Consider the following 13913-nt stretch of genomic DNA (forward strand, 5'->3'; position numbering starts at 1 on the left):
AACTCACTTTTTTGAAGTTGTCATTTAATAGATCTTTGAAAGATGCATCAAAATGAGCAAGTCATATGCTCAAGATGATCTAGTACCCCATATATTTAAAGTACTAAAATTTTAAAATTTTCCAGGGAAAAAAAGTCAGAAGTTCAGGCATCCGTACATCAATCCATGTGTCATACAAAATTAACAAGAAAGTAGAAACTACAATATTTAAAAGCCATGAATACTAAATAATATGACTGACCTTAGATTATGTGCAAAGCATAAATTCATTATGACCAATTTTTTCTCGAATAAAAAATAACTTGTCAAAATTTATGGTATTAAACTAATGGTAAAACCCAAACTAGCCTAATACATTTGTAAATGTGAAATAGAGTTATGAAAGCTAACCAACCTCTCAAATTGTATGCACTATTCAGTATCCACAGCTTCCGGGGAAGTGAAAGACATGGAGTCCCTCGCAGAGTAGTTTGTACTGTGTTATGAGCTTAGCCGCCTATATTTCGCCAGAAAAACACACAGAAATAAATTCTACTATGTTGTGTTGTAGTTATAGAGCATGATCTATTTCGACCAAACTACTGCCTGAATCCTGCTTCTTTAGACCCATAATCTTCATTTCTCCCCTTAGTTCTTGCGTAAGACCCCATCCTTCCATGGCTGCGTGAAAATTAGACAGCAGTACATAATCCTCAATACTTTTAGGCGCAGCTTCATGTAAAATCTTTGCGACACGATGTGTTAATTCTATGTTACTTTGTCTTTGACATGCTCCAAGCAACATTCGCCACACTACGGTATCTGGTTTTAATGGCATTGCCTCAGCAAAGTCTAATGCCTCTTTCACTAGCCCCGCCCTGCAAAGAAGATCCACAATACTTCCATAGTGCTCCATCCATGGCTCTATATGATAGTCATTGATCATTGATTCAAAACATTTCAATCCCTCATCCACTAAACCTGCATGGCTACAAGCAGATAAGATGCTGAGGAAGATGACCCCATCTGGTTTAAAACCTTCTCTTTGCATCTGACAGAATCGGACTAGTGCCAACATGCCGTGGCCATGCCTTGCTAACCCATTGATGATTGTAGTCCAAGAGACTAGAGTTTTCCGCATCATCCCATCAAAAATTTGGCAAGCCTTCTTCATATTACCACATTTGGCATGCATATCCATTAAAGCATTTGCAATAGAGTGATTCTCTTTATTGATAATGTTCTTCTCTAGGTAGGCTTCGATATGTCGTCCAAGTTCAAAGCGTCCCAACTTGGAGCACATTGATATTAACTCTAACACGATAACCTCATCTGGTCTCATGTTTTCAGATTCCATCTTGGTGAACAAATTCAATGCGTCATGTGGACAGTTGTTATCAACATAGCCCTTGATCATTGATGTCCATGAAACCACATTTCTTGAAGGCATCAATTGGAAGATGAGGAGGGCTTTTGAGAGATCCCCACAATTGGAATACATTCCAATCAAGGCATTGTTGAGAAAAATATCACAATGGCGGAGCTTTCTGATCACATAACAATGTACTGCTCTGCCTTCTTTCAATGCTTTCATCGAAGAGCAAGAAGAAAGAACACTTGCTGCAGTCACCTCATTAGGCCGAATACTATTAATGACCATACTGCGCAAACCTTGAAGTGCTTTCAAGGGGAACCGCTTCTGAGCATATAAAGCAATAAGGGAGTTCCACATAACCAAATCTCTTTGGGGCATTTCATCGAACATTTGTTCCGCGTGAGAAATCCTATCGTACGACGCATAAATTTGCATGATGGCAGTTCGGATTATAAGCTCGTGCGAGAATCCCAGTTTGTAAACTTGAGCGTGCAACTGTTCCCCTTGAATTATGTTAATCTCGCACGCTTTGATTGCAAATAGAACGGTGTAACTATCAACCCTCAGGGCTCTTCTTCTTACGAGGGAATAAACTGAAAAGGCTTCTTCGGGTTTATTTGCCTCCAAATAACCTCTGGCGATCGTGTTCCAAGTGTAAGTATCAAGACCTTGAATACGATCAGCGATTGCACGGGCTATAGGAGTTGTGCCAGGAAGGGGGCTCAAGGCCGAAGAAGCAACAAGTTTGCTTGCTATAGAGGGCTTTCGAATGAGACCTGAAATGATTGAAAGGGCATGAATTTGATTGAGTTGCCGCTTCCCTTTGCATCTTTCCAAGAGGAAAAATAAGCTTTCGTAATATGGGAATTGAGTGATTCGAGCGGGAATGCTTCGACTTGAAACTGATTTTCCTGACATCTACGCATGTACAGCTGTAAAAGAATTGTACGATAAACTCTATCTGTAGTTGTCTTTGTGTTGAGGATAGGGGAGCATAATATCATCACCTGATGAGCACCAAACCGAGACTCGTGTTTAGATTACTCTAGTATTAAGCGATGAGATGTTTTGCTTCTGACTTCTGAGAAGTGAGAAGTGAGAACAGAATAAACGTTAAACATTAAATTGAAGGAATTGATATGGTTAATTTCTCGTGCACTTAAAAGAAAGACAAAGGTACCGGGACCTTATAACTCTAATACCAAACGTTCGCCTTGAGTTTTTCTTAGACGTAAGATTGTAAGGTCGAACAAGATATAATGGGAGCGTAAGTTTCGACCCAAAAAAGGGCAAAGTGAAAAAAAAAAAAAAATCTTAAAATCTTGACTAGCTAACTGTTTATTTTAATAATTAAGTAAAAACACCTTATATCCAAAATAGTTATTGACATCCAAGATAATTCGACATCATCTGAAATGTAATAACCTTCTCTTAGCGTACCAGAACCTCTTGGTTTAATGGCGTTCCACACAGGAAAGAAACTGAATTTCTTGTCATTGCACAATTACGACTGGCGATTGTTACAGCAATGCAGAAACTGAAACCTAGTCCTAATTGATATGATGACGCATCTTGACGGTCATGATGATATCGCCAAGATCAAATCTTGAATCTACAAGTGAAATGGTAAACTCAAAAGTCAAAACTCCCGCACGGGACTATCAGCTAAGACGAGCCTACAGAAAGGGATGTACTTTGACACGCCCATTTGAAGGGAAAACACACCCCTCTTGTATCACCCCCTTTGGGATCTCATAGATGGCAATGGAGATATCACAGTGCCGCCACTTGGGTGACTAGATGACTTGCTCTCTGTTAAGCTATGAACATCTCCCAAAGGGCACCCTGCAGAAGAAGGGGCCGACCTCCGGCTCTGTCCAGCCGGAAGCTGTTCTAATGTCGCCACAACCTCAGACATCTGGGGTCTGATTTTGGCCTCACTGACACATTGTAATGCAAGGATTGCAGCTGCATAAGCAGCTCTCTGTGGGTACTGGCCTTCTAACTTGGTGTCCATAATCCTGAATAGCTTTCTCTTATCTCCCAAAAAGGACGATTTTGCCCATTCTACCAGATTTTGTTCCGCTCTAGATTTTGTTTTGTCAATGACACAACGCCCTGATAGCAGCTCCAAAAGCACAACCCCGAAGCTATAAACATCACACCTTGCTGTTAGCCGACCTGCTCAATGTTTAATTTGGCATCAGATGCAAGGAAAAGCATAGCCCTGCTTTGACATCCTTGTGAGGATGACGTTTATGAACCAGAGGTCAGGTGAGAGAGACTAGATTTTCTCGTTTGGAGTGGTAATATAATAACGATTGATGGATATGAAACTGCATCTCATCATTTATGAGCTGAAAATGTTACAGAAGCCACTTGATAAATGCTAATGTAAAACTGAAACAATCACTTCAGCAAGGGTTACGACCAGACAACCAGATTATTAATATAGGAACAAAGTTAGATGAGACAAATCAAACTAGAGACTAAAGAGATAGAAACCATTATAAGAACAGAAATTGACACATGTTCTCAATGTCTATGTAATAGAGACATTAATATGTAGACGGAAAATATCGAAGTTTAGATGCTGATCTTTAAGTCAGCTGATATGTCATTTCCAATTCGAGCTTTGAAAAATTTATCTCATTGCCAAGTTCAAACAAAGCTACGAGTGATATCCACAAAAGCATCAATTTAGAATTTCTGCTCGTAAACATTGGCAAAAGAACCTGAAAGATTTGTACCGACAAGCTTGACAATACAAATCATGCAAAAATCATACCAGTAGCAATATATTCAGGAGCAGCATAGCCGTGAGTACCCATAACTTGAGTTGAAACATGAGAACGATCACCAGTTGGTCCCGCTTTAGCCAGCCCAAAGTCCGATAGTTTAGCATTGAATTCCTGCGTTTGTCGACGACCCATATTCAATGCATTATAAAAGGAAGTTGGCTTTGTCCCTAATATCCTTCCTTCTAAGTTATTTTCTTTTATTTTCTTCTTCTTCTTTTTTTTTTTTTGGAAAAATTTTTGCTAACTGTATTTCCCCCATTATAGATGCAGGAGGGTTATGGCAATCCCTTCATGTTTTACAAGCACCTTTCACCAAATACCACAATACGAAAGCATGCTTAGAAAACCTACCGAATCTAATAATACATTTGAAGCCTTAAAATCACGGTAGATAACTTGTGGATTGGAGTCATGTAGAAAGGCGAGACCACGAGCAGCACCAATTGCAACTTTGATCCTTGTTGGCCATGAAAGTGACTGGGAGCCCCCTGCAAGCAGAAGTTTCGGAGGTGGTGAACGCAAAATTTTGTGCCAACTTGGGTACCAGATAAAAGGCAATTTCTAAGATAATTGGTAGTTTAAAAATACAAATTTATCCGAAGTACAGCCAGTTAAGAAGTTTATTAATCTCTCAAAATTGTTCTGCAGGCATCCACATACTGTAAAATAGATGGTTCTCCAAGCTGCCTTTGGGCATGTACTCATATACCAGAAGTCGTTTGTCTCCATCTAGGCAGTATCCAATAAGTTTGACAAGATTTGGATGATGAAGTTGGCCAAGATAATTGACTTCAGACTGTGAATGAAGAAATTTATGGTAAGCATACAATATTTCAAGGAAAAGCAGCTGAAATTAAGTGTTAAGAAAAAGTACCTACCAACCACTCCTTATGCCCTTGAAAACCTTCAGGTTTCAACTTCTTCACGGCCACAACCATCCCAGATCCAGGCTTAGTAGCACTAAGGGATTGCTCATCAATCCACCCCTTGTGGACATCACCAAAGCCCCCTTGTCCTATTAGACTATCGGGACCAAAGTTTCTAGTAGCATTCCTAAGTTCATTAAATGTGAAGGCCTTCAAATTTAGTGAGGAAAGTATATCACCTTCAGATCTTTGGGCACTGAGAATCTGAGATTTATCTTCGTTGTTGTATTCAACCACTGATTGACTTGTACCGGAATGGGCGCTTTTACCGGGAACTTTTGAAGCATCTGCAAAATATTTTTCATTTAAATAAAAGAAGAAATTTTGTCGAGAGAAAGAGAAAAGCATGATATAAGGGCATGCATAAGAAATTATAAGAGTAAGAATAAGTAGGGAAAATAATATTCATCAGTGTCAGAAGAAGACTCATAGAAGTTTCAGTAGCTTGTGCTATCTCAGTTGAAGTTGTCTTTTCCATACCAAATTTCATCATAGAGACAAGCAAACAATCAGTCAACTGACTTGTTTATTGCAGTGAAGAAGGAGTGATTGATGGAGATGGTATTGATTCCAAAACCTCCAGAAAATTAAATCTTTAAAAATGCATTTGACAGAGCCATGTCCCAAATAATACTAATAACAATGATAATAACTACCGAGAACTTTGGAAAGAGCCACGTCCCAAATAACCAGCTTACAAGAATGGAGAGAACCAGGACACTATAAAAGCCTATATCAAAATCTCATACTTTCCATGCGAGAGTCAAGTAAGATACATTCATCATCACGATGGCATTTGTTTTTTCAATAGTCAGCCACATAATGCAAGAAACAGGGCACAAAAATGCAACTTTGGAAAAATAACAAAAGCAAAGTAGCCAGCAGGAAGAGGGAGCACTCTAAAGCAACATTAAGAAAAATAACAAGATTGGAAGAAAATTTATATTACTCAACACGAACTGGAAATAAGACAGCGATAGAATTAGGATCAGGACCATTCCCGTTTTCCGCACCAAAACTCAGCTTGAGAAGACGAATGCATTATAAGGCATTACCTTTATAATGCATGCATATAAAGAGGAGGGGAAAAAAAGACCCAGAAGAGATTGTTGAAACAGATGTACCACTAGTTTGATGAGAGCTGCGAGTGTAATCAACCTTGAGACGAGACCCGAAGCAATTTCCCATGAGACGAAAGAACCCACAAGAAATCCGCAGAAATATTCAATCCAGCTTCAATGTATCAAGCTTATTCTGTTGTCACTCTCAGAAATCTATTTATTTTAGGCTGGCATTCCCTGCATTCTGTCCTTCTCCCCCAATGCTCCAAGAGAAGAACAAGAAGGCAGAGATGACGGGAATACGGTTCTTTTGCGAATATATTATTTGTTAGAGACATTTGAAATTTCAGATAAAGACGCCAAATGGGCAGAGAGAGAAGTTTCGATCGTCTCGTACGCGACAAACGAGAGGCCAGTGTCCACAGACATCCTCGATGGTCGATCGAGAGGAGGGAGAATAAACGCGATTCACTCTATGACCTAAATGCCCATCCTATATTACCATAATTACAGGCATTTCAGTGTTAATTATGGAGCACGAGGAGGACAGATGATGGAATTAACGTAAACAAAACGGTTGTTGTTGTAACGCTTCTTCGTTGCACGATGTGCATGCATGTTTCCCAAGGCACTGTAATTGAGATTCTGAAATCCTTCTTCCTCACCAATATCCACGTAAATTCCATACTGCGCCATTAAAATACTCCTTCCGTTTTTTATTATAAGAGACCAATAATCAAATTACGTTGATAAAAAAACAGTTAAAATTAGTTGAGGACGATTAATATGTAAAAAGTATAATATTTTTTCCAACAATGTCCCTATTAATAAGGAGAGAAAATATGAGAGAGAACAATTAACTTATTAAAAGAAAAAGAAGTGGGACGGAGAGAGAGTATGAGTTAGAGACAATAAATAAGGGTAAAATAGGAAATCAATATAAAAAAATAGAGACAACTTTTAAATGTCTCTTTTATATAAGAACATGTCATAAACATTAAATGTCTCTTATAATAAGAAACGGAGGGAGTATAAAAAAGCTAGAAATTGGGCACAGGGACCAAATGACAAAAATATCTGGACTAAGGTTTCAGTTACATATTTTAATAGGAGTAAGGTCCTACTAAAAATATTTAATAAATACGACTACTGTTTTGCAAAGACGTCCTCGTCTTCTGGTCTTTTTTAAGGTCATCGTTGACGTTCTTTGTCATCATCATCGGAGTTTTGGAAGTTGCAAATTTAGGAGAGAGATTAGGAGTTGAAATTGGCAGAAGCTATTTTCGATGGCTGTCTCCGCTTTGGAGGATAACCCAAAGGGTCTGATTACATCAGCGATTGAAAAGTAGTTCTTTAAAAAAGTAGCATTTAGAAAAGCTAAATTGGATAAGTTGAATTGTGTTTGGATTAGAGTTCAGAAAAGTTAGTTTGTAAAAGTGAGATTGGTAAAAGATTGTTTGGATTATAGTTGAGTGAAAATAAATTTAGTTAAAATGACCCAAATGGGTATGAGTTTTAATAAATAATGAAATATGATTAAAAAAATAATTTCACATAATACAATGAAATTAATATAATTTAATATGAAGAAGTCACAAAAAATATTTTAAATATAAAGTGAAACATGAAAAAATAAAGTATATTTTTATGAGCATATTTAAAAACAAAAATATATTTCTAATTTATTCATTACTTTCAACTAATTTTAACTGATTTTTTATTATCTACAAATTAGTTATTTGAGGCTTATAATAAGAACCAAAGGAGGTAATAAATTTCTTAACTTTTTCTCTCTATATTTCAAAAGCTATAAACCATAAGTTATAAGTCATAAACTGTTAATTTTAGCTTATAGCTTATTGTAGTTTTTCATATAAAAGCTCGATTGCAGAAAAGCTGATACAAATGGATCCATTGTGTCAATCAAGTTTATAGAACTTATAAACTACTTATAAGTTAAAAATAAGTGATGCCAAACAGGCACAAAGCTTCGATGGCGGCTTTAATGGATGTCGATGGGCGACCTCAACAGCAAAGGAGCGAGGCGTAGGAGATGACTTTCGTTGCTAACTGAGGGTTGTTCGGCGACGGCGGCGAGTTATCTTGGAAAGACCCTGATTAAGTCGAGGAAATTTTTCAGGAAAAAATTGAAATTGAAATTTTATTCGAAAATTTGTGAGATCGGATGCCTTTTCAAAATAGATGAAACATATTTTAGGAAAGAAGGGTTGACCCGAAGAAAGATGATTTTAAAAAAAAAAAATCAAACGAAAGAGTGCTTAACACCCCATCGAAGGTATAATAGCACCGTTCGTCCACCATCTCCGACCACCGTCGACTGCCACGGGTCCGTCATCATTGCTCAACCATTGATTCTGAGCCCTCCCTCTCCTTGTCACCGCTGCTGAACCACAAGCTTCAGTCGCCAAAAGAGTGGTGATCAGTTGTTGAAGATGACAGGAAGGGAGAAGAAGATCGGGGGAAACCACTAAATGAACTAATGGTCAGGAAATGAGCAGTGAAATCGAACGCAGGTAAAGCAGATAACCAGCTAATGATCGACGGGAAGCGGTGCAAAGAGAGGAGGGGAAAGCAGATGAAGTCGCGCCATTTTTCAACCGTTTGAGATTTTGAGTACAATTTTTTTGTCATTTCATTTCTCTTTTTTCTGAATAAGACTGAAACTTCATTGAGACAACAAAAGAGTATAGCAAAAGCTTAAAGCCCTATCCTCCTAATCGAGAGATGGAGGTTGACGAACGATCAAAATATTAACTTGCTAGTCTCTATGAACATTAAAGCTAGCCTCATCCGCCATATTCTTAAAAAAAACGGTCTCTATCACAGCCTCTAAAGCACAAATTAATCGTTTCAATACGATCAGAAATTGAAATTAGTTTCCTGGGACCCTTGGCCCAACACAAGTTTAGGCCGTGTATGATCATTTCATTTCTCTAGTTACTTCTCCTCAAGGATCTTGATCCCGTTAAATATTTAATTGAAAGCTTAGACCTTCCTCCCGAGTAACTCTATCATCTGGCCATTATTGTCAAGTTTCCCAAATAAAAATTATTCCTTTTCTATAATATTCCGTATAAACAAATTCATTTATATACTATCTTTATTCTTATTATAAGACCTAATTGATAAATTTAAAAAGATTAAGTTAGTTATTTGTAATGAAAAAATATTGTCTTCTCTAAAATGCTTTTATTAATTATGTGTTTGAATTACAAATTGATAGTAATTTCTTAGTATATACAATTACTATAAGAATTACTTAAAGAAAAAATAGATAAATATTAGAAACAAAATGAATTAAGATCTTATATTCAAGACCAAATTGAAAGTCAAAGTAGCTCTTATATTAAATACCGAAGGAAGTATATAACTAGACACATCTTACATGCAGATATGAATATTTTATATAATTATATTTTATTATGTCATTATTTTTTTTTTAAAGTTCTTTTCTTTTACTATTTATATTCTTTACAAGATTTGAACTCACGAGTTCACATTTAAGAAAATTTAAATGAGGGATTTAGTGTCATTTAGGTTATAAGTACCTAAACAATTGTGAGAAGACAATCCAACCTTACTCATCATGTTACGAAAGACTAATACCTTCCAATCAAATTGTCCTCCAGCTAAACTAAAGTAAATCCTGGCAACTGAGTTTTGATTGGAGCGACCTCACAATCACGTTTGTTTCCTTTTCAGGCCAATGATGTTAGCGCGGTTTGTCAATGTTGCCGGTCACTATCCGATGACTAGAAAATTATGTTAATACGTTAGATAAGGTCCCACGGTAACCCCGGCCTCACATGAGAGTGGCCAGCCCACTTTTTAAGCACTTATTTTATTTTTCTTTTATTTTCTCCTACCAATGTTTAGGTGGGGGGGGGGGAAATTAACCCACCATTAAACTGGTCATAATTTAACTGTCAAATCGTGATTGAATTTTGATCAACCTAATTATAAATAAATTAATACACTTCAAAGTTTTGTCAGTTAAATAGCATACCAAATAATATGTCAATAGACGTGTAAAATATAAATATTAAGACTCAGTGGTATTGCCAACAAGAAAAAAAGTGTCATTTATAGGAAAGACGATTGCCGGCAAGGGAGAGGGAATCCACCCAGAATTCAAATGCAACGGTACGTTTGGTTTTCACTCTTTCTCTCTCTGTGCGCCATTTTCAGCTAAAGGTAGGTTTTTTTTTTTTCCCCCCCTGGGGAGTTGAGGAGGGGAAGTTGGAAATTCAATATGGTGTGGAGGCGTGGAGCCCAATATTAGGCTCATTGGGTCATATGGCCTGATTTCCTTTATTGCTTTATCCTCCTGGAAGCAAAGCATAAAGACAAGAAGGGCACTTCATTCTCTGCTCTTTTTTGGTAATAAGAGAGGGCAAAGCCCAAAAATAAAATTATAAGAGCCAAGTTGTCACAGGTGAAAAAAATTAAAGAAATTGAGCCATGCTAAGTTAAAATTCAGAGATTTTATCGGTAATTTAAAAAAATCAAAAGAGAAAGTTAAATTTTCCTTTAAAAAGAAAAAAGAAATACGAATGCTGATGTGAGAATTTGATGAATGAGTATCATAAATGTTTTGGTGAATTTGATTGATGAGTAGCTCATAAATATTTCGGGAGAGAGTTAGGACATGAGATCCCAGTTGCCTTTGGTGAGCTCACAAACACCAACTTGGCTGAATTTAAAGGGGGAAGACAACGAAAGAAAGAAAGGGGGTGGTAATTATGTATTTCTCAAAATATGGCTGAGACAGATATGGCAGAGACTAAGATAATGTTTGGTACAAGAAAAATGGAGGGGAGGGGAGTAAAATTTTAATGAGTTCTGTTTAAAAAAATTAGAAAAGCATAGTTTTAAAATTTTAACCAAAAAAATATAAAAAATTAAAAAAATTTAACAATATTTTTTTTTTAACTTTTTAAATCGAAATCATCAAATAGTTCCCTTCCCTTCTCTTCTCTTCCCCTTCAGTTTCCCTCGGAAATAAATCTGAATAGGAGAGAAGAGAGGAAGGAAAGGATGAACCTGGGCGGACAGAAGGACCGAATACATTTATTCCCAGAAGCACCCATGGATAGTGACAGGCAGCATCACACACCCCCTGGCCATTTCAATTTTCATTAATATTCTTCTTTTTATTTTATTCCTTTTTTGCTCCTCTCCACCACAAGAGCAAGCTGGAACTTGTTCTCTCCCTGTTCCAATTCCTCCTTTTTTACGTTTTTTTTGGGTCATGTTTGGATGAGGTCCTAATTTAGGTATGATACATTTAAATTATATAAAAATTAAAACATTAAGAATATGGGTAGAAATCAGATTAATTGACCACAGGGTGATGTTATGAGATGAGAATGGAGTAACAGTGGACGGGCAATATTTCAAAAGTGGTGTCGGAAAATATTTTATTTTATTTTATTTTGAAACAAAATATGGGGAGGGGATTAATCGAAATGGTGCTAAACCGATAGCGGGGGATATCATCATGGAAATTATAAAATAAGGAAATTGAGCGGTTGGGGCGGGGGGAAAGGTAGGCTGCGTGCATGATTAAAATTCAGGGAAGCGTGGTCGGTTTAGAGTTTAAAGCTGTAATAATCACGTCGATGTGACTGTATTAATTTAATAGAATAAATTATATGCTTTAGCTGCTTGCTTTTTTAAACTTTTTTTTTTTTGCTCAAAAGAATATATTTTTTATTCCGAAATGCATCGGTTTAAATGAAAAGAATTACATAATTTTAACAAAAATTAAACAAGACTTGCTGGCTTTATTATTTTTAATTTTCCTTTAAATAATTTTTTTTTAAAAAACGTCAGGCGCGAATAGTGAGGATGGAATCTCTTCTTTTACTGCCACGTCCAAAAACGCGAGGCCCATCATAATAGCATTCCACATCAAATCCCACTTTCACTTGCGGGCGACAACTTGATGATCGTCCTTTTCTGGTTGTTACTAACTTACGAGCTCATCAACAAACAATAACAATGTTTACATTAACTAATTATTAATATACTCAAGACCCGACACGACATGCCTCTTCAATTTTTACTTACATATGACGTCGGGGGATCAACTCTTTCGTGAATATGACGAGTATCCTAAAAATATTATGCCATGCATTACACGAAAGAATGTGGGTATTAAATACTCCTCCGGTCCTTAATATAGGACCCAATTGGTGAGTTGGTTTTGGTCCTAAATATAAGACCCATTTATCATATTTATCAATTTTCTCTAAATTATCCCTATGGATACTCCTTCAACCATAATCAAGTAGAAGAGGGAGATGGGGTATTAAGAAAGATGATTATGGTATTTTAGGAAAAACGTGTCATATTTCTTATAATTAACTAACTTACCTAACTTCCTTAATCTAATCAAATTAGTTAAATGGGTCCTATATTAAGGATCGGAGGAGTATAAATATATCTTTCAGTAGAAATTTAAACCTTTATTTGACACGTAATAAAGAACTACTATCTCCGGTCCTAATTATAAGACCCAATTAATTAATTTGAAGATATTAAGAAATTTAGTTAAGTTAGTTATTTGTAATGAACAAGTGTTGTTTTTTCCTAAAATATACTTGCCAATCAAATTTGTTATCTATAACTACCATTATTAAAAAACTATCTTTAAAAAAAATAGATAAATATGAGAAACAAAATAGATTAGAGTCTTATATTTAAGATCAAAATAATGTCAAACAAGATCTTATATTAAGGACGGTAGGTAATATAACCTATTTTGATATTTTAATAAATATAGAATACAAAATAAACAGATGAAAAGAGTTTTATTTTGACTTTCGTGTAGGATATGTTTGAGAGATAACATTCAAAAGCACTTATGAGTGCATTTTATGTGAGCCGAGACCAAATTACTTACCTCATATTTTATAAATCATGATTAAAAAGTTATTTATAAATTATTTTAAATATATCCTTCAATATATTTTCAAATAGGGTCCTAGTCTTTGCGTGTCGGGTGGGGGTCGGGAAGTTTACCGTGATGATGTGAAAAAAGAAAGGAGTGAGGTGAAATTAGGTAAGTGCCGGGGCGGAAGAAAGGAGGATGCCAAAAAAGGAAAGAGCGCTAGAAGACAGGTGGTCAACATGACAGGTGGGAATGCCCTCTGCCAAATGCATAAAAAAAAAAAAGAAAAAAAAGAAAACCCTTTCATTGCTCCCAAACCCCTTCCCGCTTTTGCTTCTTTCGTGCTTGGAACGGTGTGAATGTGTGATGGAGAGTGATGGAGACACAATATGCTTCTTTTTCATAATCCTATATCCACAGTATACCTTTTTTTTTTTTGGGGGGGGGGGGTTTATAATTATTATTCGCCATTTTTTAAAAGTTTGGAGGGTGATCTGTAGAGTATTAAGTGGTTTCTAGATACAAAATAATAAATGTGTAATATGGTAGGCGGCTAATAAGCTAATGGGATTGTGCGGTGGATGGAGTGAAGTCACGATCAGATTGTAATATTGCATACGGAACCATATTCAGGATTGCGTAATTTACTAATTTATTCCTCCTCATCCACATCATCCGCCATTCACAGATGCCTCCATTCTTCTTCCCAGCACCCACCTTTTTCCTTTCTCTGCTGTCTTCCTCAAAGCTCACCTTCACTAACTTCCCATCCTGGTTAGACAATTGAATTGATATGAATTACTACCTTCGATTCTTAACATACGATTTAGTTCACTAGTTTGAAAAGATCAAAAA

General features: G+C 36.3%; 2 protein-coding genes across 2 annotated transcripts; both read right to left on the bottom strand.

Annotated features, from left to right (window-relative positions):
• Positions 1-550: 550 nt before the first annotated feature.
• Positions 551-2272, bottom strand: LOC114713195 (pentatricopeptide repeat-containing protein At1g08070, chloroplastic-like). Its single transcript, XM_028897782.1, has one exon. It carries the CDS (start codon positions 2270-2272, stop codon positions 551-553), a length of 1722 nt encoding a protein of 573 aa, XP_028753615.1.
• Positions 2273-3089: 817 nt separating this feature from the next.
• Positions 3090-6308, bottom strand: LOC114713217 (probable serine/threonine-protein kinase PBL3). Its single transcript, XM_028897812.1, has 6 exons — positions 6178-6308; positions 5034-5325; positions 4816-4951; positions 4507-4643; positions 4143-4266; positions 3090-3535 (listed from the first exon to the last, which is right to left on the bottom strand). Exons 1-6 carry the CDS (start codon positions 6267-6269, stop codon positions 3090-3092), a joined length of 1227 nt encoding a protein of 408 aa, XP_028753645.1. The 5' UTR covers positions 6270-6308.
• Between the last annotated feature and the right edge of the window lie 7605 nt (positions 6309-13913).

Source organism: Neltuma alba, unplaced genomic scaffold (genome assembly GCF_004799145.2).
Source record: "Neltuma alba isolate B1F8T4 unplaced genomic scaffold, ASM479914v2 tig00011420_pilon, whole genome shotgun sequence".
NCBI classification, from domain to species: Eukaryota; Viridiplantae; Streptophyta; class Magnoliopsida; order Fabales; family Fabaceae; genus Neltuma; species Neltuma alba.